Here is a 26,923-nt window from a genome sequence, read left to right as displayed (position 1 = left end):
ACCTGGACACCTGAGAATTTCCAAGATAATGTCATTCGAGCTGTCATGTCGATTTGCCTTGCAAGTGCGATCTGTATCCCCCCTCATTACTGGGCACCGAGCTAGCGGCTAGCGGTATCCACAATTCTGTTTGAACACTCCACAACTGCAACCCAACTTCTGCACGATCTCACCAATGGGAGAATTCACACAAAACATGGCTGAAACAAAGTCGAGCTGAAAATATAAACCTTGAGGTCATGTTACGTACAACAGCTGCATGAACCTTGCATTTGAAAGGACCCACATTACCCCCGTCGTACTCGGGGTAGACATCCAGGCCAAAAAAAAAAAAAAAAAAAGAAAAGACACCATATTGTGAGGTATAATACAACACTATGATGAAAATCTAAATGGTCCATTAAATACAATTATGACATTCCAAGCGTAACCCAACCCATTATCTCCCGGCCATTGTATCCACTCCGGATCCAACCCAAATGCCCTAAAATAATTTGTCAGATTCATATCCGTAAGATGGCAGATGCAATGATAAGAAATAGGGTAGACACTAGCACGACGCAGGTACGAAGCACGAGAGCCAATATGACGGGAACTATACATACCGTAACCATCTCAATCCTAGAATGTAATATGATTATAGCAATCCGATTACAATGTCACCGTAGATCTGGGCGTCCAGCTCGAGCTTGACCTTAGCGTGCAGGTTGAGGTGAATCTTGATCTGGAGGCTGCCTTTGTCATCCTCGCCTTCCTTCTTTCCAGTAACGGTCTCGCCGGGAATTGTCAGGCCGCCGGTGCTCGGCAGCGTGCCAGCGGCAGTATCGCTGATGGCGCCGGTGGTGTCGTCAGCTGGGTTGCCCTTGCGGTTACCCAGGCCGGTGGCGGAATCGGTGGGAGCGCTATTTGGTAGCGGGGGAAGGTCAGTCTCATTTGAGCTGTTTGGGGTAATGGTTTGGCTTGGTTTTGGGCCTGTGGGTGAGTTTTTGTCCGATTTGGCCTTTTGGGACTTGTTTTTCTTTGCCATTGTCGGTGATGAGGTGAAGGGGGCAATGGGAAGGAATTGGATGTTATGAGAGCCAAGGAATGATCATTTAGGACGGGGATGTGGTGTTGAAGGAGATGGTTTAGGTATACCTTAATGACATTGTTTTGTTTAAGAAAGGTTAGGGCTGAGAGGAGGTTATGAGGATTTGAGCAGAGAACGACAGATAGTTAGAATAGGAAATAAGTACTTGTAGGACTCATAGGCGAGAGGTAAAAAATTAGTTATATATGTGTTGTAGACTGCTCCGGTAGGGAGGGAATCCGAGGGATTGTCTATTCGACGGAACGATCTATTGGAGTTCCACCTAGCTGAGCCGTGACAGTGGAGCTAAATCCCTTGAAGATCTGCACATATCTTGGTGTCATCTCCGTGTTCATGCTCTGAAAACATTTGGAATATCTATTTTAGCTGCATAAAAGGTGACGTCGCTTATGGAGACAAAGTAGATCGAGCTATCCACATTGGGAAGCGCCGAAAAGCTCCGTACTTAGCCATTATACGCCCACAGGCCTTTCCACGCCTTGCACACACACGCACAAGACTTGAGATTTTCACGGGCTCCCTGCGTTGCACTAAATCTTCCACAATGGTTCTGGGGATAGTCATGATGACGGCCATGGTGCCGACCATTATGGGACTAAATGAGGCCTCCAAAGGCACGCGTGATCAAGAGAACAACCGGAAGAATACAGCACGCAAGCAGCGATGTCACCTAGTGGCTATGTGTGAAGTCAACAAGGGGACTCAGACCCAACGCGAACAGGTTCACAATGCCCGTGTATATGTGGGGCGAGACGGCAATGTAAGTATCATCAAGCAGCGGAAAGCCAAAAAGGGAAAAAAAAAAAAAACAGATAAAAATGAATTCTAACCATCTATCCTTTTATCTCAGCTTTATATCACCAAACAACCCAGCTCTACCATGTCTCTTTTTAATGGCGGCTTCTATACACACCCGGATTTTCCCCCTGACAACACCTCTGGCGTCGTAACCATCACTGGCGAACAACCACCCACTTTGCGCTGGGTGTTCCTGGATTCCAGCACGCATCAAATGCGATGGGGTGGGCGTCCCGACAGTGAGGGTCACATATGTGGACCCTATGACTGGACGAAAGACGAGCAGTGCATCACGCTTGAGGGGTGGGAGGGGTGGCTGGCAGTCCGGTTACCGGAAGATGGCACGAGGGACCAAGCGGAGGCGGACCTCGAGATCGGCGATGGTAAAGAGATTTGGCGTCTGTATTTCGATCAAAATGATGATGGGGCAGATCTGCCGCCCGGTTCCGAAGGTGTAGAAATTCGTCTCAAGCGAGTTACGTCGGAATCGTGAAGAATTCGTGTAAAATTGCATTCGCTTTTCTTTCTGTTTTCTTTTAGTTATGTATCGATCTAATTCTGTTGTAGTGGTGTCGTGCTAGACACCTGATTGATCAGGCCGTGGTGTTAGGCTGGCCACCCAGATAGGTAGCTCTTTCCGGATGTTTGTAGGAATCAACCTTCTTTCTCTCTCTCTCTCTCTCTGGTATCGAGTAGCTTCAACAAATTCACTTAACCCTCGATTGGGCGGTTGGCCTACAGATAGGAAAGGGAACCCCCGGTTGATAGATTGACAGGTAGTATATATTTGGTAACAGGTGATCAACACTTCAATACATTTGAGGCCCATCCCGCCATCTGGGATTGACGTGTGCTCCCTCGGGCCTAGCTCCTAAGTAATGCTCAGAAGTACCGTGCAAATTTGCGAGGACAATCAAAGGGATTCCAAAGTGGTATTTAAAAAGAAAAATATTAATTACACACTGATAGCCCCAGATGATAAAAGCTGTGAGTTTGGGCGGCTAATTGGCCTCTCTGCGTACCGGCTTCTCCGTCTCAACTGAACACCGTAGCTCTTAAAGAGTAATGGCATGGGGACCAATAATATTGACGCGCAACCTAGGATGGTCATCGTCCAATGGACACCGATTCCTTCGTACATAGGACGGGATGCCATGACCATACCACCTGCTACCAGGTATCGCAACATCGTAATGCTTGCCAATGCACTCGCAGAGCGGTTCCCGTAGCTATCAATGATATATTCGTAGCAACTAATATAAATGAAAATTAAAACCATACCAAAAAGTCCGCAAGCAGAAAGGCCGGACCACATCGACACGGTAGTATAATTCGACCATCCCAGCCAAAATAGCGAAACTGGGAGGAAAGGGCTAGCAATGATCGCCGGCCAAAGTCGGAACTCGGGAGGCACCATGGCGCCACGCTGGTATTTGGTCTTCTGGCGGGCGCATATGTAAAGACAAGGCGTAGCAAATGCGGCGATTGTGGCACCTACTGCGATGGCCGCGAAACATGATCCTGTTTGTCCTGTAGACATGCCATACGTTTGTGTGAAGATGTAGTCAAATCCGGATAAAAAGGTAAACAAAATGGAGTACAAGAGGATCAGATAGCAGCCAAGCACAGCAATCACCGGCTCTGTTGCGAAAAATATCGCAGGGAGCGGGAGGATATCTTTCACCCGTCCAAAGAAAGAGGAGCTTGCAGAATGCTCGGATGCGTAACGTGTATCTCCAGTGCAGTGTCGCAGTTGCCTCGATTTCCAGTCCAGTAAGACCGGCAAATATGTTTCAGGGAGAAGGAGAAGTGCTATAACCCATGCTACGGCTGATATGATGAGAGAAATAAACTCTGTCCATCTCCAGCCTAGGCTTGAGTTAGAAACAATCCACCCGCCTATTATCGGGCCAAATGTCGGGCCTAAAACCCAGCTATGTCAGTATTTTATGGGGTGGTCAATTCTGCCTACTTACCAACAATATTAGCCCAAGCAATGACAGGAAAAACAAATGTGCGTTTGACTGGTCGGAATTGATCGCGGACACTAGATCCGTTTATTGATAGTGTCGCGCTAGAAAAAAAACCAACGAAATATCGACATATAATCTGACCGGAAAATGTGGGAGTAAGCCCGGAGCCGAGAAGGAAGAGAAGATAAATGAAGGTTGACACCAGGTACGTTGGGTTTCTTCCGATAGATTCAGATACCGGTCCTGCAAATAGCGATCCTGAACCAATGCCAAATAAGTACATTGCCGTTGAAAGGTTCTGAGCGACTTGAGATACGCCGAACTCTCGGCTCGCCTGCTTGTTGGCTGAAGAATCCGCAGAGCCGGCCCATGCTTGGGTAAATATCAAAAGTGATAAGATTGCAATGTTTTTGGATCTCGATGACAATGACCAATTTTGCGGATTTATAGGATCGCCATCGCCCGTTGCTCTCACCCAGATGCGGTCATTGTCGGCATCTGCGATAGACCCTTAGCTTTTCCTCTTTCCCCTAACTTCGGATACCACTCACCTAGCTGTGTAAATCCAAGGTCGCCTCTGGGGTTATACAGCGCGATAACTTGACCTTCTCTGTTTTCGTGAGCGACAATCCTTCTAATCTGCCGGTTTTGGATAAGCGCCCACATATAGGAGGGGACAGTTAAGTAAAGTTGAAGTTAGAATGAGTGAGTACACTCGTGGACTCCAAGGCCCAGGTGCTTAGTAACGAAGACTAGCCACGGGCACGATCCATGGATCGTCCCTTACGGATTAACATATCATTAGATTCTCCACACCACGGAACTTGGTGTCTCTTGGTGTCTAGCTATGGGGTGAAATACGGGGTAATATGGGGCCGGGACCTGAGGTCGGGATGGAGCCTTGATTATATAACATCAGGATTAATAAATCCTCCGGTATGCCGGTTCGACCCCTGGCCGGGATACCAATTTGGATTGGTTCGTGCGGAAAGATGCATAGTATCAACTTCGATGGACATTGATTGTGCACGGGAGTGAACTGACTCCGTTCGGAGATGGCGGAGCGGAGGTTAAGATAGGAAAACAACATTTACCATTGGGGTAAATATTCAGGACGAAGTATCTCTCCTGTGCGCTTATCTTCGGAGAGTAGAAAAGCACTAAGGTTCCAATGAGCGGCGTTTAGATACAGTACCATTATAACCACCTAAAAGCGTATTGCTGATGATAAGAACCACAGTAGCTCCGACCCCCCGCAGTGGCGAGAATGGACGTAACCTACTTTTCGAGATCTCGGTGTGGCTTTTCTAGCAGACGTCGACAGCTAATAACTCATGAGGGGAGCCGCAGGTCAGTGCACAAAATGTAACACCTACCGAAAGACTACGCATAGTATTTGAGTCGCGAATGAGATTTTGCAACGAGGGGATCAAGTTTGAGCTCAGATCCACAAGGGGTGTCTAAGCACGAGTAGGCATGGTGAAGGGCTTGTTGAATCTTGATAATCGACCCGATGGCTTTTCTTCTCCAACCGATACGGAACCTGGTAATCGTTATTATCTATCCATACTGTAACACAATCTTCTCTTAAATTTAACTTCACAGGGGATATTATGAATACGAGACGCAATAATTTATGACCCCACTGATGACTTGGAGTTGGGGAAGAGTAGAATGATGAATCTATTATCAATACTGAGTGGTCCGGCCATTGGATATTAAAAGCATCGATCTCTATTCACTGTTAAGGTTGGGAATTCATTTGCTTCTATCACCAGAAAATCTAAAATGTATTTCATCAAAGCCCTCATGCTCGTTGCCTTTGCTCGCGCAAATGCAGCCGCAGCTTCAGGACCTGCGTCTACAACATCGTTGCCCAGCACCTCTGCATCAGCCAAGCCCACTACAATACCATATGTCGATTACACCAGGATTGGTACCTTCAACCTAACTAGCTTGGACTCTACAAACCCTGCCAACAGCGCCATCCGTACGCGCCATGAAGAGGAGCTCCTGGTCGCAAATAGGACTATCCAACTCCGTCACGGGTCGAAGTTACGTCAACTCCACCAGGGGAAGCTGATTGAGGTCTCAGCAGATGTAAATGGCAGCCTCGAGAGTATCGACTCCTTCATGGCGAAGTTCGGAATGGCTGGCTTGATCGTCGTACAGCATGGAACTATTCGAGTTGAGAAGTACCTATATGGCAATTCGCCTGCTTCGAAAAATGTCATCCAGTCCTGCACCAAGTCTTTCACTTCTACGGCGCTAGCCGTAGCTATGGCTGCAGGGAAAATCTCGACCAATGATTTGGCGTCAAAATACGTGCCTGAACTCGTCGGCAGTCCCTACGAAAATGTCTCGCTCCTCCAAATTTCTGACATGGTTTCTGGAGTCACTGTGCCAGACGACGTTCCCGACTATTTTGACATCTACCTGGAAAGCGACCCGGAAGCCGTTTTTAGGCTATTCAAGCAATACAAGACTGCTGCCCCCCCTGGCCAAGTTTACAACTACCTCGATCAAAACTACTATGTCATTGCCGTTGCTGTTTCGAGGGCCGTCGGAGAGCCAATTGAGTCGTACATCCAAAGAAACATCTGGGAGCCCGCTGGTATGCAATATGACGGCTTTATGCGAGCCACGGCAGCTGGACAGGTCGATGGCCATGGCGGGTTGGGAATCACGCTCGGAGACATGGCCCGCTTTGCCCTGTATATCCTCGATAACATCAATGGCAAGGGTGGGCCAAAGGTCCCGGCTGGATGGTTCCATAATATAGCCAAGGGCAGCACGAGTACAGGTATCCGTGCACCGGGTGCTATTGATATCATTCCCAGCTTCGGATACCAGACCGGATGGTGGACTTTGCCACGTGGGGGCGATAAGTATCAACTGGGCGACGACTTCGCATTCGCTGCTCTAGGCACGTACGACCAGGCTATCTATGTTATCCCCGGCTTGAATGCGACTATTGCCATGCAATCATCCTTCCCTGTCAGCTACCCCGAGCTGTTCTACCACGGGCAAGAGTTTGCAACTGCCGTTGCGCTTGCCTTGAAGACGTGTTGAGCAGGGCCCCTAATCGGATACGGCAGTGGTTTGTGGCTGCTATAATCGCTCAAGATGATTAAAAAAGCCTATTATAAATCTTGAATATATAGGAGGTAGTAATATTTTATTATTTAACATATTATCTATCGTTAACCTAAATACCACTCAAGAGCCTATAGTTGTAGTTGTATATTATAAAACGGTTTAACAATACCAGGTGTATTGGGCACTTGGCACCCCTAAATAGTCACGTGTTGAGAGTGCTTCTCTCATAGTCCTCCCGGGAGTGGGAATGGGCTCCTCGATTTTTCTAAATGAATGCCCATCCAAGACCAATTTCCACGCCCTGGATTTGATTATGGCGCGGGGAAGGCCCAAAGTTTCCGTGTCACCATGCAGGTTCTGTAATATGCAATTTAAAAGAGTGGAGCATCTACAGCGACATGAACCCATCCGTGAGTTTTTTCTTGTCTCCTTTTTGTCCTGACTTGTTCCTTACATGGCCCAGATACGCAGGAGAAGCCATTTTCTTGTGAATGTGGACAGAAATTCTCTAGACGGTCGGTACTCAATGTTAGAATCGAGGTACTCCAATGGCGTTATCTTACGATGAAACAGGGATCTTCTCATGCGCCACCGTAGGCTTAGCCATCATGAGTCACCTACTGAGATGACGGCCATGAATATCAGCCAAGATGAAACCATCGCAGAGGAAAGGTTGGTCATCTAGAAGTCAGGCGAAAGCCGCGCTAATCAAGAAAACTGCAGTATGCCAGTCGAAATTGTCGACCAGAATGCATCTCCCTCGTCGTTACTTGTCCCAGACACTAGACCTGAGGAGCACTGCTCGGCTCTCTCAAGAGCTCCTGTGTCTGATGTAACCTTCGATCATGCACATTTTTCTCAGCCCATGCCTCTTGATCCAACAACTAGCCTTGGTCCCGACTCTACGTATGAGTTTGAGCTCCTTTGGAACAACAGCAGCGACATGACTGATTTTTTACCCGCAACGTTCTTTGACACAGATTACTCCTTGTCTGAAATCTGGCAAACTGATAATATCAGACTCAACGGCTCTGGCCCTGGCTCTACGGTGCCCGTCTCTCAATTTGAACAAGGCGGAAGAGACCTACCCCCCAATAACGAAACTAACCCCGTGCCCTTCGTGCCATTTTCATCTCGGCTGCCATCTTTGGAGCCGGACTCTCTGTCATCACGTAATGAGAGGCTACCTCAAAATGAGTTGGAGTCTACTGCAGGTCTTGACTCTGTGGATACTCAGACTGGCTTGCCGTGGAACATTTGTTTGTCTAAATATGATCGAATATCAGCAGCTATTCGATCGTATGATCAAGTGTTGTCCGAGGGATTTTTCGTCTCATCTAGACATACTGTTTCCCGATATATTGAGGGATATTTTAAGGGATTTCATGAACATTTCCCGTTCCTGCATCCTTCAACGCTAAAAATCGAGACATTAGCACCAGAGCTAATCCTTGCAATGATGGCAATGGGCGCATTTTGTCGGTTGGAGAAGAGGAAGGGATATGAGCTATATTTGGCATCAAGGGCCATCATTATGCATCAGCTTGAACAGCGTACTCGGCTATCACTCGCGGGTATTGCAAAAGGTTCATCAAACGGCTCGAGCAGTAGAATTTCTGGATATACGCCCAACAATATTGACGACCGAGAGAGTTATGCCTCCACGTTGTCCCATCCACAGGTCTCTATTCCTCCGCCTCAGGTACAATTATTACAATCGCTCATCATTTTGATTGCAATGGCGACATGGGCAGACATTCCCGCGGCGCAAGATGCCCTAGGAATGGGAAGCCAGCTAGCGATGCTTACCCGGGCAGCTGGCTTGCAAGTGCAAGATGAAATCGTTGGAAAATGTGCTTGGTTACAATGGATACGTCGGGAAGAACGTCGACGAACTTTGTTCGTGGCGTATATTGTCCTCAACCTGACTAGTATCGCTTTTGATGTATCTCCGTTGATCATGAATCATGAAATTCGACTGTCGCTACCTCACTGTAATGTGGAATGGGTGAACACATCTGCAGCTGAATGGCAGCACACGAGGGAAGTGTACGGCCACACCGAGTGCCAGTTTCAGTCGACTCTCGCGGAGATGATTGCCGGACGTAACGTTCATAAGGAGGAGCCCCTTTCTGCCCTTGGAAATTATGCTCTGATAAATGCCTTGATTCAAAACATATATTTTGAACGACAGACCGCAGCCAGCCATACGATCCGTCTTGATACCGTCAAAAAATATGAATCTGCTCTTCAGGCTTGGCAAAGATCTTGGGAGGCGACACAAGAGACTTCACTAGACCCGTCCTCTCCAAATGGGCCTCTCGGATTCAACTCAGCAGCCTTGCTCAGACTCGCGTATCTCCGTCTCAATGCCAACCTTGGTCCCCGTCGTAACCTATTGTCACAGGATCCGAAATCTACCGCTCTACTTTTCACAGACGATTCAATTCCACTATTCACACGCTCCTTGCACGTTGATCGGGCTGTTCTTCAATGCATTCACGCCCTAAGTATTCCAATCCGGATTGGCATTGCATTTGTCGCTTGCACACAATCAGTGAATGGGAGCATTCAACACCCCCTCTGTACACTGGAATGTGCACTTTTACTCAGTCGGTGGCTAAATATGGTTTCGGATGCGGTACAGGCGTGGGGGTTAGATTCTCTACGGGAAGACGAGAGAAAGCTGCTCGGAATGATTGCCAGTCTCATCAGAGAAACGGATATGGCGTATACGCTGGAAGGGAAGGAGACGGATAGTTATTGTATCCGTCGGATGGCAGCAACGGTAGTGAGGCTATGGGCTGAGACATTCAAAGGTGTCCACATATTCGAAATTGTTCGTGTTATTGGCGAGACACTATCAATCGTGGCAGATCTCCTTGAGAAAAGACTTGAATAAACCAATAAATAGACCTACGTGAGATATTTGTATCTTGTACTATTCGCAATACTTGTAGATCTGCGCTTGTGTATTCCAAGGTAACAAGTGTGTCTTTTTTTCGCAAGCTAGGAGTCATATAATTCATTACGTGTGACTCGGTATGCAAATCAAGCCCGAAAATATTGATAGATAACATTCCTAGCTGCTTTCTTAACAACTTACAAAGAGAAGTGCTTGGTATATCTTTTCAATATTGCATCATTTACATGATTGCCAAGAGGCGAGATTTTAATGGTTGCTATAGTAGCCATCTGTAAGGCCATGTTTGTTACTATCAAGGTGTAGTAACTAGCTAGATATTTATATTCTGCTTGTACAACCTTGTAAGCGATCCTAGCTTCAGTCACCACCGGGCAAGACATAGATATTGACCAGCTGTGACCACCTCATTCTATTGGTACTTGTGAAAAACCTTCGCAATAACCTGCCACTTGCCGTCGACCTTAATAAAAGTGAGGAAGTCGGTGTAGTCGGCACCCGAGGCATCTCCTTCCATATCGATGCGCACCACGGCTGTAGTTTGGGTGATGGCGAGAACATCGTTGCGGGTCTTAATGGCAGGGGCGCTACCACTGTCGCGGATGAATGTGTAAAGGTTATCGATGGGACCAGCAAGCATGTCAGGCTTGGGAGGGCTGATGAAGCCGTACATGGTGGCGTTCTTGTGGAATGCCTGGGCAGTGATTTCGGGGCTACCTGCGCGCACACCCTCTGTGTACTTATTGGCAGCCGCAATCACGGCTTCGTACTCGGCGGTAGGAACGGTCTTGAGGTTGGCAGTCATATTCTAGATCTATGTGTTAGAAAAGTATTGATAGTCGGGGAGAGAGGTAACGAACGGATGATTAGATTGAAATCGGATTTGAAGTAGAGTTAAGAGACGTAGTTGGATAATGTACTGTGAATCGAGAATTAGTAGGTCATTAAATGTGTTTGGATTTGTTAACTAGCTAGGAATCTAGATACGTGATTATCTTCTCCAAATATCAACAGCTCGTTGGAGATCAGTCCCTCATCTAGTATGTCCACTTAAGAATACTAGTTATGTATAATCCTCGGAATGGACCGCCATATTCACTCCAACGAAACTATCTCCACATTCTCTCCAACTACGCGAAAATTATGACATCCGCTTTCGCACTCCAAGCCATGATAATATTGTCTAAGATTCTTTCTTATCCAAATTCAAGAAAGACTCTCCCCGCGACTACTGTTCTCAAATAGTCAATGGATTAGTAAGTGTTAAATATGCGAATGCGAGCGTTAGTTAGTACTACCGTGACGCCAAGGTATGCTTGGGTACTCTGACATCGAGCTTTCTTTTCTACCTTGATGTTTCATGTCCAGTGCTTCTTAAATACCTGGGGTTCATGATACAGTTGGAAGTCAATAGCGATCGTATGTGCATCTGTCCCACTTGTGGGTTGATAGACTATCCTGTTTACTAAGTCCATAATTTTCTTTGGCAAGATATAGTACGTAGCATTGGAACTTATAGGGGGTATTGATGATTAAGAAAACCAATCGAACATTTTTCCTTTTGATATGATATTTGGAATGCAGATTTCTAACGGCAATGACTAGGCGAGGCGCCTGTGACCTGAAGTGTAGGACTGCGGTCAAATGCATCAATGATCGGCACATTATAATTTAACGACCAGACGTCCGGCGAACGAATGGGCAGCTGCTCTGTCAGGTATGTCCTCAGCCTCCTCTAGCGGCAGGACGGTAAGATGGCTAACAACCCCATTGGCAGAAACAGCTTTCATCATCACTTTGACTTCCTCAACGGGGCAATGTAGCGACCCCTTGATGATAATTTCTCGGAACACGAGATTAAAAGCATCAAACTTGAAGCCAGATTCTGGCAACCCGAGAGCAATACAGACTCCCCTAGGCTGAAGGCGATGCAATGCCCAGTCACTTGCTGGTACATCATCAGTGCAGACCACAGCACCGTTCAGCCCAATGCCGTCCGTAAACTCGGATATTTTTTGTATAGCATCTTTACTGTTGTAGTCGATGACCTGGTCCGGTCTGAGATGAGCAGGAACTTCTGATGCAAGCTTCAGACCAATATCACGATTGTCAATGGCCACAACCCGCAAGCCCTGTGATTTGGCAAACTGCACAGCTAGAACACCCAGGCCGCCGATTCCAACAATTGCGATTGACTGTCCCTTCTGTAGCCCAGTTTCCTTCACTGCATTCCATGCGGTGGCCTGTGCAATCTCTTTTAGTTCACGTCTTCGCACCGCTGTATTGTAGAAGGGACACACATACACCAGCGCACATCAATGGTGCGGCTTGCTCAAATGTCAGTTTATCCGGCAAGTGGACGAGCGCATCATGTGAAGCAATCATGTGCTCAGCAAAGCCACCGTCCGCTCTCAGAATACCACTCATGGTCTTGTTTTCGCAATACCGGGCATCCAAGGAGCTGTACGTTTTCATTCGCCATCGGCATCCGTTGCATTCGTTGCATGGATTTCTAAAGTTGAGCACACCAACGCGATCGTTCACCTTCTAATTGCCCGGTACGTCAGAGCCAAGCTTAACGATAGTGCCTGCAGGTTCGTGGGAGCCGGTGAACGGCAGCTGAGTTCCATATGCGCCTTGGTAGACTTGGTAATCGGTATGGCAGAATCCAGCTGCAGCCACGCGGATGAGGAGCTCTCCTGGACCAGGAATCGGGACAGGGACATCACTGCGAAGTTGGTAGTTCTCGTTGTACTTGGTGATGATCAGCTGGAGTTCTGATTGGTAGACTTGTCTACGCGACTGAGTGCACTAGGGGTGACAACATACCTCCACGAGCCTCAACGCCTTCATGGTCGTTGGTATCTGCTCCTGGGTCATGGTTTCTGTGTGATTTCTGTAAATCTGAGCGAATTGGTAAAAGAACTTAACGGCCTACAAGAACCTTCCTGACCTACATCACTCCGAGGGGTCCACGTCGGTTGAGTGGATCCTATGCTCCACTCCACTCCCGCATTTGGGGTTAGAATTCTCCATGGAGGGGTTTATAGTATACTCGAGTGTGTTTAGGACGCTCAGTCCGATAATGAGTTGGAGTTTTGTCGATGTATCTATCCTAGGCTACTGGAGAAAGAACGGAGAAGACGCTCGCATGGGGTCGGAAATGCGGAGCAACAATTCTCATAACGCATCATGACGTTAGTAGCTATATAATTTTGCTTTGATTATACTGTCAAGTGATGGGCATCCAATAAAATACTATATCTCTTACCTACTAGTACGTAGTCCATATCCTCACAGATCAACGTCGCTCAAGAAGAGGAGACATGTCCCCCATCCGGCTTGGCATTGTAGGCTTATCCGCCGATGATACCGGAGGTGTTTTGTAATTTATATTATATAATCAAGGGAGCTGGAAGAATTCAAATACTTTAATTACTTAAGTGCTATATTATGGTACTTCAGGTATCTTTATTTTCTGCCAGCTTTAATGTAGATAACATCCAAAACTTTCAGACACCAATACCGTTACAAACAGATTCATGGATGATATAATCGATTATATAAGATATCCATGGATAGTTTGGCCGATCTCCATAAACGCTAAACTGAGATCGGATGTTTCCGCTTACCAATCGTATTGGGGTAGAAAGTCACCGGGACGTCAAGGGGCGTTTTGGGCGAATTTCTTCTCCAGGCCCAAATAAAAGGTTTGGGGAGATTGTTAAACGTTCTTAACACTGAAATATGCAAGGCACAGACAGAAGATTGTCTCCTCTCTTTCTACAGTGTACATTATTATCAACACCTTACTTCTTTTTCCATCAAGTTCCGTCAATTGGCTGCTGGTGTTGTAGTTGTAGGTAGATAATGAAAATGTTCCCTTAGAATAATATAGCAATCAACCGCCCAAAGAGAGTTTTCGGTCGACTAGAAGACATATTGGTCACCATATACTCAGCTTCTTCTTGATCAATCCTATCCTTTCCACTGTATAGATCACAAGACTTGGGGTGCACGACGCGAGTCTTCCGAATAACCTTGTGGCCAAAATAAAGACCCAGATATATAGGAATTCCGAGATAGCCGGTAATGAAGCTCTTGTAATCAAAGTTCCCGTAGCTTTGATTATTAGGTATGAAAGCCGAAAAGTTCTTTGTCAGTGCAACTATGACACAAAACGCGAGCGCGAAGTACGACCCTTGTATACCTAGGGGAGCAGTGTACGCCAGGGCTGAATCGAGCACCCCCTGGGCTCGCCGCGCTCGGACAAAGAATATGTGGCTGGCGAGGATAGAGATCCAAACCAGAAGACCGAACATAGTGACGAAACTGGCCAAGTAACTGAAAATCGTCTCACTTCCGCTGCTGACGTTCATGAAAGCGAGGAGAGTAAAGATTGAGGAGGCGCCCAATGCAAAGAAAGGAACTCCGCGAGCATTCGTACGGGCTAAAAAGCGAGGGGCCCTGTCCCTCGACTGCAAGGCTGTATATCGTTCGAGAGCAGATATACAGATCTGAGTTTGCGGCCGAGAGGATAAAAATCAATATACATCCATTGAAAATGGATGGGAGGATCCGAATGCCCGCTGAGCTGATGGCGACCACGAAAGGCGATGCTGATGCTGAGGTCTTCTTCTTGTTTGCAAATAGCAGGTCTGGTGAGTTGTATGGAACATTAAGTCCAACCAGGAAGACCGATAGGACGTAAAAGAAAATAATCCGCCAGAAGGTCAGTCGAATGGCACGGGGGATTGTCTTCCGAGGATTCACAGCCTCGCCGACGGTGATTCCGACCAGCTCGGTTCCAAGATAGGCGAAGGTAGCTGTGACCATACTGGCCCATACGGCAAGGAATTTCCCAAGATCGCCTTCCGCCATATAGGGCTTGAATGCACCGGGGTTCTTCCAGTACCTGAATCCCTTTCGATCGTGATCTGGGCCTCCTCCAAGGGCCAGCACAAGGCAAAGGATGATAATACCAATCATAACGACAACCTTAACGCTGGACAAGACAAACTCCAATGCCCCAAAAAACTCAATACCCAAGTAGTTACCGATGATGATTGCGACCATAAAAATTGCGATGAAAGCACCGGGATTAACTTGCTCTCGAGGCACCCAGTACTGAATGACAAGAGCAGCCGCGGTGAGTTGGTTTGGAGTGACAACAATATATTTAAGCCAGTAACTGTAGTTGCTATTGTTAGCAAAACCTTCATGAACAGAAGTCAAGGAATCATCAAAATACCTCCATCCAAGTGCAAATCCAAGCGAAGGGTCACAAAATCGAGTAGCATAACCAGTGAAACCACTTGCCATTGGAATCCAAGTTGCCATCTCCCCCAACGCACCCATCACCAAATAAACAACAAATCCTACAATAGCATAGGAGATCGTAATTGAGGCTGGTCCAGCTGTTGCAAGGCCTTGTCCAGTTCCAATAATCAAACCAGTTCCAATAGCTCCTCCCATGGCAATCATGGTAATCTGGCGTGCATGTAGCCCCTTGTGCAGCATTGTCCCCTCGTTCATCTGGCCAACGTCAAGATCAACCTTCTCCGATGGCACAGAGAAGTCCTGTAACCCCTGTTCTTCGAGGCCCTTAGAGCCATTCGCATGGGAGATGTTGTCCATGGTGTAGATTCAATTATTTTTTGGGAGTGAAATTGAAAAAGAGGTTAGAAATTGTTTCACTTTGGAACAAAAGATGGTTTTTATACTCTCCAAATGAGGGGTATACCTTGTATTCCTTCTAGCCAAGGTTCAGGATATTGTTTTCCCTTATGTTCTTTGATACGTTACTATCGTTTCTGATAACGTCGGGGAACGACCGATTCGTGAAATACAATGGGACAACGTTCCGAAATCGGTTACTTACTGAAATTACTAGGATTCATCAGCTTTTTTTTATTGGATAGCAGCCCTTTATCAGTATATTTTAGGTATTAGAATGGGTGCGGAAATGCTATAACACCCTTGATAGAGGTACTCGGAGCTAGTACCGAGGTGAAGGATCAACGGCGCAATATCCGAACATCTCGGGGTAATGACCCGAATGCTTTGATAAGCTTCAAGCAAACTATTTAGTTAGTGAAGATAAACCTAGTAATACTCGTACATCTAAATGTGTATGTATGAGTTGTATATGGCTACGATATAGGGCAAAGCCTACCTATTCCCCCTCTCTTCTCACGAGAACGTCCGGGCCCAGCGTGAATCGGAACGGAAAGAGGTTAGGAAAAGCAGCGACATTCCTACAATTGGTAACATATTGCCTGCCAAGTACACTAAATCGAGAAACAGCAAGAGGCTAAGGGCGCCTGCAGCAGCCAATAGGCTTATATAAACTTCCAAATTAGGGGGTTCAACTCTTCAACTACTCCAAAATATTATCCCACCATTTCCCGTCTAGCTATCATATTCAAAGTAACACTATGCCGTTATGGACTGGATTATCCCCGTGATTCTGCCTTAATTGAACTTATTATCGAGTCCTTATTGCTAAATTGAAAACTATACCAATCTGCGGCCATGATTTATTCGATGAACTTCTATCTATTTGAATCAGAGAAAAACGCCTGGATGCGAATGGCACCCTTTTATCCACGACTGGCACCTGGGTAGAATCCCAGTCGCTGGTTGACGAGATTCACCAGTGGCAGAAACAACTTGCGACCTGCCTTCGGTCCATCACTGTGTATCGGACTCAGATATGAGCGGATCTCTTCCCAAGTCACCCATTCCCACCGATCGCACTTCTCGGGTTCCAGCAACTATAAAGCATCAGTCAGATATGTTCCGATATAGGCAGAGGCACAATAATATTCTCTGATTACTGACCTGAGGCTCGAGAGTGTCCCCAGAAACGGTACATCCCATGAAAATAGTGATATAGTGTTTTCCATCATCGACCATCACGTCATTCGTTGTCGTAAGGAAATGAACGTCCGAGACCTTCAGGCCAGTCTCTTCAAGGACTTCTCGTGTCGCGCAGTCTTCAAACGATTCCCCGAATTCAAGATGACCTCCAGGGAAAGCCCAGGTACCTAAGAGAATGGTATGGTCAGATATCCCCATAACACAAAAGTCACACAAAGTACGGACAACCTACCGGCACCGTGGCTGTTCTTTCGCCTGCCGAGGACCACCTGGCCCTCCTTGTTAAAGACAAAAACACCGACTCCAACCCGGGGATTCATATTGAAATCTGAGAGGAGACGTGTGTCTGCCTCTGTTCGGGTCCGTTCAAGAGGAAAAGAAGCGGTCTGCAGGGCGAGAATGCTTTAATCACGAATAACGATTACGCCATGTGACTTCCAAGGGCCATGCTAGGGGCTTCTCGAATACTTACCGTACATACGTTATTCATGCCTGATGATTATCCAATGCCACAACGATACTGGAATTAACTTTTAATTGAGATGAGATGGAGTCGAAGCGTCTAATCTATTGGAAGTTTACTCTAATGATCCGGTTCTATATATTAGATCTAACTAAACATCTCTTATGAGCTCTCGGTCCCTTTTTCGGCTTGAAGTTTTGCTTTCCTTTCGTCGCGCCATGCAGTCCCAAATTGGTACTCAGCGAAGACAAGCGGGGAAGTCACCAAACAAATGAGACCAAGGATGGTAAATGCCCACCCGGTACCAACTGCTTGAATCATAGGCTCGATTGCCGCTGTCCCGGCTGTAGAGAGGAGACAACGCGCCAGATTCATACTGGCTGTTGCACCAAAAGACTTCTTCTCGAACAAGTCGACGATAAGGGTTGCTGTGATGGAATAATTAGCCTCATGCTTCATTTTGATGATAGACGTTAGAAGTTAGAAAAACCTACAGAATGCTGCAAGAATGCAGGTATCGAATCCGCCGACAAAGAATGACAGGGTAATAGGCGCTGCGATGTGAACATGGTATCGAACGGTCCAACCAAATGCAATGGTCGTAGCAATAAAGACGAGAATAGGAATGCGCACCGCGCGAATACGAGCATGCTCGATTCTCCTTACTTCTTTCGGAGGATTCTCAACGCCCTCGGACTCCCGGCGAAGCTGCTTCTGGTAGTCGAGATCAAGCATCCTTCCAACGAGTAAGCTACCGCACAAGGACCCGATCCCATTTGAGATGTACGTGAGACCGATATGAAGCTCGCTCAGTCCATAGTCACGAGCATAGATGGTGGATGCAGCGACAATGCTCATTTGCCAAACAGTGTAGCAGATCCCAGGATACAGGATACAACACAGAACATCGAGCTCTTTCATGATGAGGATCGGCCCCATGAAATCAATTTTAAATGAAGGTTTTTGTAGAGGATGATCCTTTTGCATACCAGGTGGCTCAAGAAAGGGAAAGAGGGGTCGAAGATAACGCGGAAGCAGAACGCTACCGTCCGCTACGTGAGAGCGATGGGTCTCAGGAATGAAAAACGCAATGATAAGAAGCATGGTGGCTGACAGTCCGAGTAGGAAAAGAAAGATGTTGTGCCAGTCGGTATACTCAGCCATGAGACCACCAATGACTGGTCCGAATGCTGTACCGAAACCAGCCAAGGCACTATATATGCCCATGAAACCGCCTCGTATGCTGACATGAATAAGGTCACTGATCATACCTGCGCCGAGTGCACTGGTTGAAGCAGAGCCGGTAGATTGAAGCGCACGCAGAATAAGCACAGCCGCGTAGTTGTTACTTAGCTTCAGACCGATGCATGAGCCCACGTAGAATGACAAAATGATCATGTATAATCGGCGCCGGCCCAGACTGTCGCCGACAGAAGCCCAAATGATTGGTGTAATTGCTTGGAAGAGTAAGTAGCTTGTAATCGTATAGTTGATGGCTGCAATGGATACATTTAAATCCCTGGAGATTTCGGGAATTGCAGGAACATAGACAGATGAGCTGAGGGGACTCAGGAGACCTGTGATGCTTGCAACGGCGAAAATGACGAGTCGTTGCGGGTAGGCAAATTTGCTATATGATGCTGCTGGATCGTCTTGTGGGGATGAAGCTGCGACGTCTTCTTTTTCCGAGGGCGGGCCTGTAGATTCTGTCGCAGTAGTGATCTTCTCATCCGCAGGAGGGTTTGATATCGACATGATCGTGATTTGACAAGTTCTGAACGATCCAAAAAAAAAAAAAAAAAGAAGAAGAAGAAGATCAAGGTCGATACTGTACCACAGAGTGGGCAGTAGCGATGGCGCAAGGTATGTTCTTTCAAAGGAAGGTGATGTTCAAGAGAAGAGTAGCTCACAGTTCCAACGAGGGTAGTTTCCCCTATGTAACGATCAGAGCTGAAGAACCGCTAGGTTTCTCAGGGAGAATGTTTTTCAACTACCTAAATAGGTAGCTATGCATGTATGCGCTAGGGCTATTTAGGTAGTGGGGTAGATCATTGTAGATCGCGGCTCGCCGATGGAAAGCAAAGTACGAGACTAAGATAAATGAGGCATCAGGACACACGAAGTAGAGCCCAAAGCAAGCTATAGCTTATACTGATTTTCCTCCGTGTCATTGAAAGCGATAGAGGATTGATGGGGTCAGCGCAATATCACATCAGCGCCAGACCTATGGCCTACTTTGGATGTGATAGTCTGTCTCATCCCTACATGTATGGATCATCCACACATGCATGGAGAAAAATGTACTCATTGTTCCATGCTTTCTAGGGTGATTTCCCACATGACTGAAAACCGCTGTTTTGTGTGGGGGATAGAGTTACATTGCTGTCCAACCCCAGCCACTGGGCCTCTTAGTGCCTACTATAAAGTCCTAAGCTTAGGATCAACTTCTATTCATCACGTATCAAAGAAACTTGCTTAACGGGACTTTATTCATTTCTTTTTGTAATCCCTGGTTCAAAAGTACAAAAATTAGTGATATTCATCATCAGTGAGATCACATACGTACCATGAAGTATAAAATGACATAGATCTACATACCACGGTCAGCAGTATGTGCATGATACACGCAAGTACACCCTTTTTCTGCGACATCACGAGATCCTTAGCCATCCATGGAGGTACTTTGGCGTCTGCGTAGTCGGTATTCGGTTTAGATGCGTAATCCCAGTGAGGGGATCTGAAAATAATATAAAACCAGAGCCTGCCTGCCTGCGCACCTTCATTCAATTCTTTAAAGAAGTTTCTCTCTCAATCACACCATGAAGCATATCTTTGATGTCATTATCGTCGGCATGGGCCCTGCTGGGCTTGCCGCCGCCGCCAAACTCGAGGACTCGGGTCTTTGCTTTGCTATTCTCGATTCTGGAAAGACGGCCTCCAAGCGAGATCGACACGATGCCACGGACGCCACGAGTGGTAATGGAGGTGCTGGACTCTTCTCTGACGGGAAGTTCTCGTTCTTCCCCTCTGCAACCGAGTTGTGGACACTGGAGGATCAGAATGCCTTGAAAGAGGCTTACACGTGGACCTGTAACAGGCTCGGTGCTGCGGGTCTTGATACACCTCCCTTTCCCGAGAGCCCGAAACAATACGCATATAAGGGTCCTGATGGCTTGAAGGACTTGGATTTCGTCTTGAAGGCGTACCCCTCTGATTATCTTTCCTTGGAGGCACGAATGAATCTTATCGATGACATGGTCGGCCGTATAAGAGGTCAGATCTTCAACGAATGCCACGTTGACGATGTGCAGTACGATGCAGTGGCAGACAACTTCACGCTCAAGGTTAGAGATGTCAGCAAGAACCACAACCGCGCTCTCTCTGATCTCTGTGCTCGTCGAATCATCGTCACAACCGGTCGTTTTGGGCCTCTAGGCAACGGCCTGATGGATCTTACTGAGCATTCAAACTTCCGCCGGCTGGAGGTTGGATTCCGTATTGAGCAATCGAGTGATCGGGCTTTCTTCCGGGATATGAAGCAGCTCGATCCTAAGTTGCGATTCCAAGAGATTGAAAAGGGCATGGAATGGCGTACATTCTGTGTTTGTCGCCAGGGAGAAACAGTGCTTACTGAGACGAAGGGTCTCTGGACTGTTTCCGGACGCTCAGACTGTCCACCTACCGGCCGATCGAATTCTGGCTTCAACACTTTGATCCTTGATGAGGATACCGCGAGGGACTTAACCCTGCCGGCTATTAAGGCTATGATGAAGCCTGGCTCTCACTTTGAGCTTCCCATGACAGGCCTTCTCCAAGAAGACGAGTGTGTTACCGGTAAATTCGACAAGATTTATGGTCGTGAGTTGCGTCTTGCCATGGCCAAGGGTTTGTCGCGTCTTGCTAAAAAGTTCCCTGATCTGGGTACGGACGAGAACGCGAAATTGATTGGGCCTACTTTGGAGGGTGTTGGATGGTATCCTAAGGTCTCTGGTCGTTTGAAGCTGCTTGATGCCCCTGCTTATGTTTCTGGGGATGCTTGTGGTTTGTTCCGTGGTATTGTGGCTGCAATGATTAGTGGACATTACTCTGCTGCTGCTCTGATGGAGGAGATGGTTTGATTTGAATGGGTACGGGTCTTTGTTTGGCCTTTTGTTTTCTCTTGGAGTGAGTCAAATTTAGTGGATTTTGCCCGCAGGCAGAAAGTCCACCATAAGTGTCTGACTGGTGTAAAAGGGGATCCATGATGAATGTGTTGTAGTATACCTAGGTAGCTCCGCCCAGGAGTCTTACTAATGTCGGCGGTGCCTGAGGATCAGCCGAGCGGTTAATGGCGGTTAATGGCGAAACATAATTGCATACATGGTTTTCTTTGAATACCGTACAAGGAAATATAGAGCTGTCAGAATTACTTAAGGCGTGCTCAGTTTTAGCTATAGTATAAGGCCGGACAGTCACATCGATATACATCAGCCCATACTTTAACTAGTCCATTATACTTGACCATACAATAATAACTTTGATCTAAAATTTTCTTTGATCAATGGGCAATATGTGACAAAAAAAAAGACAAGCCCGGAAGAACCCCAAATACCTAGGGTAGTGAATCTCGTGAAAAGTAAATGCAAACCATTCCACCAACCATGTCCGATGCAATAAGACAGCAAGAAAATAAAATAGAATAGAATAGAATAATTTGCCAATGAAGAGGCTCACGGTGCAGAAACACGATCACTTGAATCTTGCTTGGTTCGTTTGGAATCCCGATCGCTGCTGGGCACCGATGCGTCGGCCTTACGCTTGTCGCGGTCCTTTTGGTTTTGGTACTCCACGCGCCGAGCTTCCTTGCGAAGCGCCTTGGATTCAAACTCGTGCCAGTCTCCTTCAACGTGTTCCAATCTGTAGATAAAGGTTAGAAGAGATAGATATACAGAAGGGAGCGGGGGAAACGCACTCAATGGGCGGGTGAGGGGCTGGTTCTTCCGATACGAAGTATGGATGTTTGAGGACGTCCTCGGCGCTCGGCCGCTGTGAGGGATCATAGCGGAAGATCGAGGATATAAGATCCATCGCACCGGACGTCAGTACATCACTGTATACATCCTCAAAAACACGCTTCCTTCGTTCCGTTGGTCGCATCAGGTGGAACCAGGGCATCTCCACCAGATCCGGCCATTCAGTCTTGGTAGGAGTACCCAAAGCATTGTAGATCTTGTCCATCTGACTCAATTCACCACCTTCACCGGGGAAAACTGCCTTTTTGGTGAACATCTCCATGCAAACGCAGGCAGCGCTCCATACGTCGACCGCGGGGCCATATCGGGTTTCACCCAAAAGGAGTTCCGGAGGTCGATACCAGATGGTGATGACTCGGTTGGTGTAGTCAAGTTGACGACTTTTTGAGAAGAACCGGGCTAGGCCAAAGTCGGCAAACTTTAACAATCCACGATTGCTGATCAATATATTGGCTGCTTTGATGTCACGATGTAGAACCCCTCGATGGTGAAGGTAATTGAGACCTTCGAACATTTGCTTCGCCAGATCCTTCTTGTGAGAGAGAGTGAGAGAGAAAGTAGGATGATTGATCAGACCGGTCAGATCATGAGAGAGATATTCAAAGACCATGAAACATTCGTTCTTTTCAACCATGACTTCCAGGAGGCTGACGACATTATGGTTTCGAAGATGCTGAAGCAGCTTGATCTCTCGGACAGCTGTAACAGGGAAGCCATCCTTCTCGCCTTCCATTCGGATCTTCTTGAGTGCAACTTTACGCTGGGTATAGACGTGGATTCCCTTGAACACCTTTCCATATGTTCCAGCACCGATGACAGACTCATTGCCCGGCTTTCGGTAGTACACAGATTCAGCATTAGCAAACTCCTCGGGAAGCGTGGGGCGTAGTTTAGGTCGAGTAAGAATCCGCTTCTCCTTGGGCGGTGGCGGCTCTCTGGGCGGTCCCGGAGAAGGTTCCCGGCGGCGGTCTTGCCAGTCGAAGGGCCTATCTGAGGGCCGTTCTCCTTGTCGTCGATCACGACGTTGATCGAACCGACGGTCATCTCTGCGATCTCGTGGATCACGGAATTCTCGTGGCTCACGGAAATCTCTGCGGTCTCGATCCCGACCCCGTCCACCACGGTCCCGGTCCCGGCGATCACCCCTCGGATCTGGTTTGAATTTGGGCAATGGCCCATTGGTAAAGCGATTGCGGGGTTGTTGGGGTGGCTCTGGTGCACGAGGGGCCTGCTGCATCCTCTGGGCAAGGTCAGGTACCGGCTTTGGAGCTGGGGAAGGTGCAGCCTTTGACTTGAAAGCGAAGCTGAATTTCCCGCCCTTGTTTGCGGGCGTGGTTTCATTGGACTGGTGGGTCGGGGGTGGCATGGACTGGGCATTTCCGCCAGAGGGTTGGGGTTGTGTCTTGTTCTCCACTCCATCCCTACTGGAGGGCCGGGCGTAACTATTACTTTCGCCAGCTCGGGGGGATTGAGGGTCATTGTGTGAGGAGTGTGGTCGACTGGGAGTTTGTGATCCATGACTGTGTGCCGGGCGAGGGCTATGCTGTCCCCCACGGCCTCGTGGTCCCGATGCGGTCCATTGTAGGTTGTTGAAATGTCCCCTTGCGCCGCGCTGTGAAGGTCCATTGTGATATGAATGAGGACCAGAGCCGGAAAATCGCCGATCGGGACCCTGGTTTGAAAAGTTTCCTCGATGACCGCCACCAGAGTGGCCACCCCGTTGAGGAGGCCCGCCGTACGGAGACTGAGGGTGATGGTTGTTAGGGCCGTTAAATTGACCTTGGTTGTGATAGTAGTTCCCATTTTGCGATGAATAGTCATCATTTCGGTAAGGAGAGGCGTGGCTGAAAGAGAGTGTTAGTGTAATTCAGAATGTAATATGTAAAGTGAAAGCAATAGAAAACTCACCCAGTTCCAGAATAAGTAGGCGGGCCAGACCATCCTCCTCGTCCTGCAGAATAAGGCGATGGCGGTTGCGGCGAACCGTGGTATGAGCCTGTTGATGCTGTGTTTTGAGGGTTTGCATAGGGTCGTGTATCAAGATGTGGTCGGGACGACCGACGGCGAGGCTGATTATCAGAGCGCATGGCATGCGTTGGTAACTCATCCCGCACGGGATTAGAGTGTTCTTCGGGAGGACCAAAGTTATCAGAGTCAAAGCTCGGAATCGGGCGCGGTGGAGATGGAGACCGAGCAGTACTGTCCACAACAGACTGGATTGGTTGAGTTGTGTTCATAGCCGAATCACGTCTTGACCTGCGAGACGATACTGAGTATCTCGAGGTTGTAGACCGTACAGAGTGCCGTGAGTTCGACCGATAGTGGGATCCGTGGTCGCTATAGTTATCATCACCAGGGGTACGGGACCGTCGATCGGGCGAAGGATAAAACCCTCTTTCATGAACTGGTGATTTAGATCTTCCTGGACGTGGGATATCTGGACGGCGACGGTCCTTTCCACGACGGTCCCGACCTCGTCGTGGTGATCTTCGTCTCGGAGCACCACGACCTTGGTTGCGGCCTCCTCGTTTCTTGAATGAAGGGCTTCGATCCCGGATATCCCAGTTATCGGAGTAATTTGGACGCTGTGGAGGGAGAGGGCCACGGCCGCCACGCGGTGAGGGGCTTCGAGTCCTTTGCCGTTTCTGTGGAGGTCCGGTTGATAACTCATCTCTTCGCAGGCCGAGGGCTTCTCTGTCGAAAGGTCCGGGCTTGTGGGTGTTCCAGCCACCAGCTGATGACCCGGGTTGGGTTGAATCTAGTCGACGGCTGTTGTGGAAGTTTCGAGATGGAGGAGAACCTCGAGGAGGAGATCGATCCGGAGCGAAATCACCTAGGTCGTGAGAAGAGTCAGGGCCAAAGCGGGACGCGCGTGGTGGCGACCGCCCCGGGCGATCGAAATTGCGGTTATTGGGCCGATATGGACGGCCTCGGTCACGACCTCTGTTTCTTCCTCGATCGCGGCCTGACCCTCGGCCTCTCCGTCTCTCCCTGTCACGGGGATCACGGTCTGGGTCAGCGCTCCACTGGTCTCTCAAGACCGGACTCGTACGGGACGCAGCCATGTAAACGTCGCCAACGGCATCTGGTTCAATCAGGAGAAGTAGAGAATGTCAGCGAGGCCGGTCCTTGGAAGAGGCCTTGAACTAAAGATAATGATGAGAAAGCGCAGTGAGCGATGGCATCCAAGCGTGTCGGCGACCGCAGGCGGAAGTCTTTCGGGTTTGGGGGACCCGGAACGATGGTTCTTCCAGATTCCGAACTGTTCACACTATCAAGCGTTGGTGAACAACAAGAACATCAGCAAGGGGAAAGTTGAATGGGGCATACGCACCAATTCACATTTATCAAATACGGCATGTCACCCTTTCATGTAAAGAAAGAACACTACTTGGCCAGGGAAGATGGGCTTTCCCAAGGTTGGAGACCTCGGGGTTGCTGACTGATCCGCGTTGCGGCTCTACAACTTGATTCGACGCTTGGATGCTGGAAGGTTGGCGTGCAGCTGTCGAAGACAAGTGCAACCTGTACTTCTGCTTGGCTCCTCCGAATTTCTTTTTGAATACCGAATGTGTCGAGTCGGGGCCTGTTCAGCACATGACGAGCTGATCAGGTGGTGCCCAGGTGTGGGGGAAATGGACATGCTAGCTAGGCTTGCTAGCATTTTGTCCCCTTTGTGCCCGTCCTGCCCTGCCTTTTTGTACAGCAGTTGCCTGTTTTTGGCAAAGTCACATTGAGATTGTGTTGGCTTGTCCCACGAATGAAACTATCTACGTATTGCACAAGGCCAGATGGGCCAACATTCCCGAGGCACCATTGTGAACATGACAATCCCCGTTGGATTATCAGGTCACATCATAAAATCAATGGCTGGAGTCTCTTATCATTCTTTCCCCCAGGATCATGGAGCTGTTCGTCAATTCAGAGGACCGATTCGACATGCTGTGATTCTTTGTTGCAAACAACTTTGATGGTCTGTATCACATTCAGCCAGTCAGTTTTTCGATGTTTTGTAAGCTGTAGATTGGTCAGTAGTCGAGGTTCTGGTCATCCACCAGGGAGTGATGAAATGAAGCTTTGTCGTGATTTACAACAGACAGACTGATTGACTATCTGGGGGGACAAATACCGTCAGGGCAGAGATGAAACATGGGCGGAAATCCCAATTGTGACGTCGTTTTAAGTCGACATTTGCGAGTCCTGTGTCCTTATGGTTGTGCCCGACTAGGATGTGAATTCATGTTGATATCCAAGTGTCCAGGTCGGTTGACCAGACAAAAGGCTGGCGACAATGGTGGGAAGCATACCGAATGAGGGGTCAATGTACGAGTCGGTCAAGGCAAGAAGAGCCTAAAAACAATATTGGTTCCACCCCAGTCCAGTACAATCCAGTAGAATGAGCAAGTCCCTCCCAAAGGTGCGACTTGTCGCCTAGAGACTAGGCCCTGCACTCAGTCAACCCCACCTCCCATATTAAATAGCGAGATCAATTTCAGGACCAGAAATTGACAGTTTGTAATCTAACAGAAAGCAACATCTCATGATGTGGATGTGGTTGCAGAGAACTCAGGGCCGTGGCTGAAAGTCAGCCCGAGATTGAGCGGGATGTGCTGGAACTGGAACACAAACCCCCGGCCATTCTCACTCAACAAAAAAAAGGGACATTCCCCAGAAAATCCAGGC

General features: G+C 48.0%; 12 protein-coding genes across 12 annotated transcripts; 4 read left to right on the top strand and 8 right to left on the bottom strand.

The window, feature by feature from the left end:
- Positions 1-637: 637 nt before the first annotated feature.
- On the bottom strand, positions 638-1,027 carry N7516_001714 (uncharacterized protein; the record flags this gene model as incomplete). Its single annotated transcript, XM_057214434.1, has 1 exon — positions 638-1,027. The coding sequence occupies one exon, from the start codon at positions 1,025-1,027 to the stop codon at positions 638-640; it is 390 nt and encodes a 129-aa protein (XP_057076317.1).
- A 607-nt stretch (positions 1,028-1,634) lies between these two features.
- Positions 1,635-2,381, top strand: N7516_001713 (uncharacterized protein; the record flags this gene model as incomplete). The annotated part of the gene is made up of 2 exons (XM_057214433.1): positions 1,635-1,850; positions 1,941-2,381. The coding sequence occupies 2 exons, from the start codon at positions 1,635-1,637 to the stop codon at positions 2,379-2,381; spliced, it is 657 nt and encodes a 218-aa protein (XP_057076316.1).
- Positions 2,382-2,843: 462 nt separating this feature from the next.
- On the bottom strand, positions 2,844-4,527 carry N7516_001712 (MFS transporter; the record flags this gene model as incomplete). Its single annotated transcript, XM_057214432.1, has 3 exons — positions 2,844-3,811; positions 3,865-4,359; positions 4,413-4,527. 3 exons carry the CDS (start codon positions 4,525-4,527, stop codon positions 2,844-2,846), a joined length of 1,578 nt encoding a protein of 525 aa, XP_057076315.1.
- A 1,122-nt stretch (positions 4,528-5,649) lies between these two features.
- N7516_001711 (serine hydrolase domain-containing protein) lies at positions 5,650-6,933 on the top strand (the record flags this gene model as incomplete). Its single annotated transcript, XM_057214431.1, has 1 exon — positions 5,650-6,933. The coding sequence occupies one exon, from the start codon at positions 5,650-5,652 to the stop codon at positions 6,931-6,933; it is 1,284 nt and encodes a 427-aa protein (XP_057076314.1).
- Positions 6,934-7,585: 652 nt separating this feature from the next.
- On the top strand, positions 7,586-9,862 carry N7516_001710 (uncharacterized protein; the record flags this gene model as incomplete). The annotated part of the gene is made up of 2 exons (XM_057214430.1): positions 7,586-7,632; positions 7,684-9,862. The coding sequence occupies 2 exons, from the start codon at positions 7,586-7,588 to the stop codon at positions 9,860-9,862; spliced, it is 2,226 nt and encodes a 741-aa protein (XP_057076313.1).
- A 433-nt stretch (positions 9,863-10,295) lies between these two features.
- On the bottom strand, positions 10,296-10,688 carry N7516_001709 (uncharacterized protein; the record flags this gene model as incomplete). Its single annotated transcript, XM_057214429.1, has 1 exon — positions 10,296-10,688. One exon carries the CDS (start codon positions 10,686-10,688, stop codon positions 10,296-10,298), a length of 393 nt encoding a protein of 130 aa, XP_057076312.1.
- An 859-nt stretch (positions 10,689-11,547) lies between these two features.
- N7516_001708 (zinc-dependent alcohol dehydrogenase) lies at positions 11,548-12,763 on the bottom strand (the record flags this gene model as incomplete). The annotated part of the gene is given in 4 exon segments (XM_057214428.1): positions 11,548-12,126; positions 12,188-12,430; positions 12,446-12,637; positions 12,713-12,763. The coding sequence occupies 4 exon segments, from the start codon at positions 12,761-12,763 to the stop codon at positions 11,548-11,550; spliced, it is 1,065 nt and encodes a 354-aa protein (XP_057076311.1).
- A 1,004-nt stretch (positions 12,764-13,767) lies between these two features.
- N7516_001707 (AAT family amino acid transporter) lies at positions 13,768-15,520 on the bottom strand (the record flags this gene model as incomplete). The annotated part of the gene is made up of 3 exons (XM_057214427.1): positions 13,768-14,369; positions 14,437-15,074; positions 15,135-15,520. 3 exons carry the CDS (start codon positions 15,518-15,520, stop codon positions 13,768-13,770), a joined length of 1,626 nt encoding a protein of 541 aa, XP_057076310.1.
- A 965-nt stretch (positions 15,521-16,485) lies between these two features.
- On the bottom strand, positions 16,486-17,085 carry N7516_001706 (nucleotide triphosphate diphosphatase NUDT15; the record flags this gene model as incomplete). Its single annotated transcript, XM_057214426.1, has 3 exons — positions 16,486-16,659; positions 16,727-16,932; positions 16,998-17,085. The coding sequence occupies 3 exons, from the start codon at positions 17,083-17,085 to the stop codon at positions 16,486-16,488; spliced, it is 468 nt and encodes a 155-aa protein (XP_057076309.1).
- A 305-nt stretch (positions 17,086-17,390) lies between these two features.
- On the bottom strand, positions 17,391-18,983 carry N7516_001705 (uncharacterized protein; the record flags this gene model as incomplete). The annotated part of the gene is made up of 2 exons (XM_057214425.1): positions 17,391-17,656; positions 17,723-18,983. The coding sequence occupies 2 exons, from the start codon at positions 18,981-18,983 to the stop codon at positions 17,391-17,393; spliced, it is 1,527 nt and encodes a 508-aa protein (XP_057076308.1).
- Positions 18,984-20,047: 1,064 nt separating this feature from the next.
- On the top strand, positions 20,048-21,346 carry N7516_001704 (uncharacterized protein; the record flags this gene model as incomplete). The annotated part of the gene is made up of 1 exon (XM_057214424.1): positions 20,048-21,346. The coding sequence occupies one exon, from the start codon at positions 20,048-20,050 to the stop codon at positions 21,344-21,346; it is 1,299 nt and encodes a 432-aa protein (XP_057076307.1).
- A 591-nt stretch (positions 21,347-21,937) lies between these two features.
- Positions 21,938-25,305, bottom strand: N7516_001703 (putative protein kinase; the record flags this gene model as incomplete). The annotated part of the gene is made up of 3 exons (XM_057214423.1): positions 21,938-22,124; positions 22,180-24,084; positions 24,149-25,305. 3 exons carry the CDS (start codon positions 25,303-25,305, stop codon positions 21,938-21,940), a joined length of 3,249 nt encoding a protein of 1,082 aa, XP_057076306.1.
- Between the last annotated feature and the right edge of the window lie 1,618 nt (positions 25,306-26,923).

This window comes from Penicillium verrucosum (genome assembly GCF_028828655.1).
Source record: "Penicillium verrucosum strain IBT 35672 chromosome Unknown utg000001l_segment0_segment0, whole genome shotgun sequence".
Taxonomy (NCBI): domain Eukaryota; kingdom Fungi; phylum Ascomycota; class Eurotiomycetes; order Eurotiales; family Aspergillaceae; genus Penicillium; species Penicillium verrucosum.
The sequence above is the reverse complement of the archived record's forward strand: the minus strand, read 5'-3'. Positions and strand labels throughout refer to the sequence as shown.